Below are 3,890 nucleotides of genomic sequence, written 5' to 3' on the forward strand. Positions count from 1 at the left end.
AGCTAGCGAGCCATAGGCTTGTGCAGCCTGGACCCGGAGCAGGATTCAGAAAACAAAACAAAACAGTGGTTTACTTTAATCGAGCAGCACTGCTCAGGGAGAACTTGTTCTCTTTAATACTGTGCTCGATTTATTTACAAGCCACATGCTGAAGTGTTTCAACGCATTCCTCTTGTGCGCAGCAGTTTGGTATGCTTTGCCTGCGCAGATAAAATTAAGCTTGCTTTGTTGGGCCAGTCAGTTTTATTTGTGAGACTGTTGGCCTAAGATGGTTTTCCCTCTGTGTAGGTAGTGAGTAGCTTGAAGGCACCCAGACTTCTGCCTGGGGCCTCTCTGCACAGCTATAAATATATCTAATAATTATCAGGAAGTCTTTGAATCAGATGATAAAACTTCATGAAAATAGGTCAGGGAAAGTTTTATGGATGCTGTGAAAAAAATGTAGATTCCTGAGTCTTGATTAAAGAAATGTGACCCGGTGACCTAACCCTCTCTGGTTTTATCCGCTATAACTTTTTTTAAGCTGTGGGCTCGCAGTCAAAAACTCCAAAAACACTGGCAAGTTTGTAAAATATGTTAAAATCCCCAGCTGTTCGTTAGAGGGTGGAGAGTGTTCGTTTCACAGCAACATGAGCGCGTTGGCAGTGTTCGTACCTGTGCAGTGGCCTCGAGGCACCTCTGAAGAGGTGGGTTCTGTCTCCAGCTGTGTTCAGCATCTGCCCTGTGCTGGAGTTACCGAGCAAGCCTGCGTTCGGTCCCTTCATCCGCTGTCATATGGAAATCTTCTTCTGAGAAATACCGATGGGATCTGAGTTGACATTTCGAACGTGGAATGGAAGCGGGTCCCGCTCCCCTCAGCCGGGGTGCAGCCAGGCGGGCAGCCTGCCGAGGAGCTGTCGGTCGCTACCGCCTGCCGCTCTGTCCGGCCAGCAGCTCTGCTCTCCGCACTTCCCAAGCCCGAGCACAAGCTGCGATTTTGTTTCCTGCTTAAGTGCTTTCACCGTCTAACCTCAGCAGTGAATTCTGCTTTGGTTAAAAGGGTTTCCTTCCTTTGAGTAGTTTTTATTTTCTTCTTTCTGAAGTAGACCTTTAGCAGACACTGCTGTAAATAACGTCGGGGTTGAAGGCAAAGCGCTTTTTTTGATCTCTGAGTTTCTCAAAGACGTGTATTTCAAGACAAAAGAGATGGTGAGAGAGGTGGCAAAATTCTGCTTTGGTTAAAAGGGTTTCCTTCCTTTGAGTAGTTTTTATTTTCTTCTTTCTGAAGTAGACCTTTAGCAGACACTGCTGTAAATAACGTCGGGGTTGAAGGCAAAGCGCTTTTTTTGATCTCTGAGTTTCTCAAAGACATGTGTATTTAAAGACAAAAGAGATGGTGAGAGAGTTGGAAAAAGCTGCACGTTTAAACATCACCCCTCGTTCCGCTGCACCTCACCGACAGGCTGCTCTGGGCTGCAGAAATAGGAAGTTGGCTGCAGGGAGCAGTGAGGCAGATGCTTTCCACAGCATCCGCTGGACGTGTATCGGTGAGGACGAGGCCAGTTCCTCACCGCCTGCTCGCCCCAGCACAGCTGCTCTGTTGGGTTCGATTCACTTCTGTGTAGTCTTCACTTCTTTTTTGGACTTAAAGAGTTTGTCAGCCTGTGTAAGCTGGCAGTGGAAAAGGTGACTGGGGAATCATGCTGCTCTCCTCACACCGTGTAAGAGATAAACACCAGTTATCCCGTTGAAGGACCTGGAGCTGTTGCTTTCTGTTGAGGTCACAAGGCTTCCCTCGAACTTCATCTTTGCTTTGCACTTTAAACATAGGTTAATTTTACTTTTATTGTCTGTTCCTGTCTTTCAGTTAGTAAAGATTAGAGGCATTTGAAACACCTTGCAAGGAAGGTTCGCTATCAAAAAAGTACTAGTTCCGTGCGTTAGTGCAACTGCTTTCACTTTTGAAATAAAAAGTTAAGGGAAATTGGAGGTATCTGCGTGTGCTGTGCTGTGTAAAGCTTTTGTGTGATAAAAAAATGGAATTTTATAGATTGCTGCACATCACCTACTCGGCTGTTGGGGAAAACTGATTGACAGGTATCCCAAAAAACCTGGAAGTCAGTGTTGAGTTGTGGTCTGGTTTGCCATTGCCAGAGCGTTAGGTAAAATGCGTATATAGAACTCCATGGACTGCATCGAATATTTTCAGTTTTTATTTACAGGGCCGGCATTTGTCCTCATTTTAAAATGAGGTCAGGAAGGTCCTATTTTAAAATAGCACTTGAGCCTGCAAGTAGGTTTTCAGTAATTCAGTAGCCCCTGCATATTTGTTTGTTAAAACAATATTGTAGGGTTTAAAAAAAATTATAAGCTGCTGTGTCTTAGGAGCCAGAATTGGGATTTCCGGAATGGGGATGCCGAAGATCACGCAAGCACTGCAGTTTGCAAGGCTTCACCTTTTACGCTTGGATGTATAGGCAGCAGATTCGATCTGTCAGAGCCATTACGTACCACTGGGCTTGGGCCAAGTGAACTGTCTGGTGACGGGAGGACTCGGCCTTCGGGGGAGGGATGATGTGCAGTCCCGCCGGCGTGGACCAGGGACTGGTGGGGAGCCGCTGCCAGGAGCACTGTGGGCAGAGTGTGCAGAGCTGTTTGGATCTTCAGTTTCATTGGCTCTGGGGCTGCTTTGAGCTGAGATCTTCTTTCTGTTAGAAGTTGTTACTCTACTAATCGCTTGTCGGCCACAATGCTGTATGAGCCTCAAAAAGAAAAACTGAATAAAAATACATAAAACTAGCAGCAAATGTGAGGAAGATAAGGAAAAACAGAGGGAATGGCAAAAAACACAGGCAAAGATGGGATTTCTGGCAGTTCCGTGGGGATTTGGCAGTTTCAGCTGCCCCATAGTACCACCGCACGTGGCCCTTCTTAAAACCCAGCAGGCAGGAGGGGTGCGGGAAGCGCTCCTTCCCTGTGCTGGCTCTGCCGTTACGGCTGCTGAGAGGAGCTGGGGCCTAGATGAAGAATCACCCTTTCTGTTGAGTTGTTAGGTTTTTTTGTGTTGATAGGTTAGGTGCCATCCTTTAGGTAGAAAGAGTATCTTGCTTAAAGCATTGTAGTTGGTGTGTTAAAATTCCCAGTGAAAAAACCTGTTCTGTGATCTTCTATTCCCTTAGGACTCTCAACAGTCCAGTTTTGGCACTGGAGAACAGAGTAAGTATATTAAACTTCCTGTAACATGTTAAATGTTTGTGTTGCGTCTCCGTATTCTTGTATCTCTTACGATGTCATGCTTCTTAGAGGACAACACTGTCCAGGCTGGTCATAGGGTGGAGTCTAAGTTAAGATTTTGTGTACTTTCTCAGGTTTTAACCTATAAAACAATTGCTTGATTTTCTTTTGCATTTCCTGTTGAGCTGTAGAAAGTTCAAACTGAGTGGTCGAGTTACTATATTCTAGAAAAGAAAGATTTTTTTAATTTGTCATGCTTTCTAAAAGGCCTCCTTGGTTGATCTAAATGGAAATAGCTGAATAACACAGGTAACGTAGCGGATAAAATTGCGTTAGATTTGTGCTGTTACCTTCAAAAAGTCTTTCCACTCTCTCTTGAAGTGATTAAACAGATTAAATAGTAACAGAATAATGGTTTATTCTTAGGTATTCACAAGCAGCTTAATCTAACCTGGTACAGTAGGGAGTTAAGGAAACACATTAAAACTTAATTCCCTGGTGCTAAACCATAGACTGACATCGTAGGAGCAATTGGTCTTCAGGTGTGTAAATGGACAGGCAGGGTTGGCCAAAGCACGGGACCCACTTTTAATGCCTGTGTGGGAAGCTGTGAACAGCCTCAGTTCTTGGTTCTGTTGAAGTCTCAGTGATTTGGCAGAGTTAAAGGCAAGGGAAGG

General features: G+C 44.9%; 1 protein-coding gene across 1 annotated transcript in view; it reads left to right on the top strand.

Annotated features, from left to right (window-relative positions):
• AFF4 (AF4/FMR2 family, member 4) overlaps nt 1-3,890 on the top strand; it is a 29,221-nt gene that overhangs the window by 6,733 nt on the left and 18,598 nt on the right. The window contains exon 6 of the mRNA XM_010145770.1: nt 3,159-3,195. Within this exon, the coding sequence (XP_010144072.1) occupies nt 3,159-3,195 (37 nt within the window). The remainder of the gene's footprint in view (nt 1-3,158; nt 3,196-3,890) is intronic.

Source organism: Buceros rhinoceros, unplaced genomic scaffold (assembly GCF_000710305.1).
Source record: "Buceros rhinoceros silvestris isolate BGI_N320 unplaced genomic scaffold, ASM71030v1 scaffold14111, whole genome shotgun sequence".
Lineage (NCBI taxonomy): Eukaryota > Metazoa > Chordata > Aves > Bucerotiformes > Bucerotidae > Buceros > Buceros rhinoceros.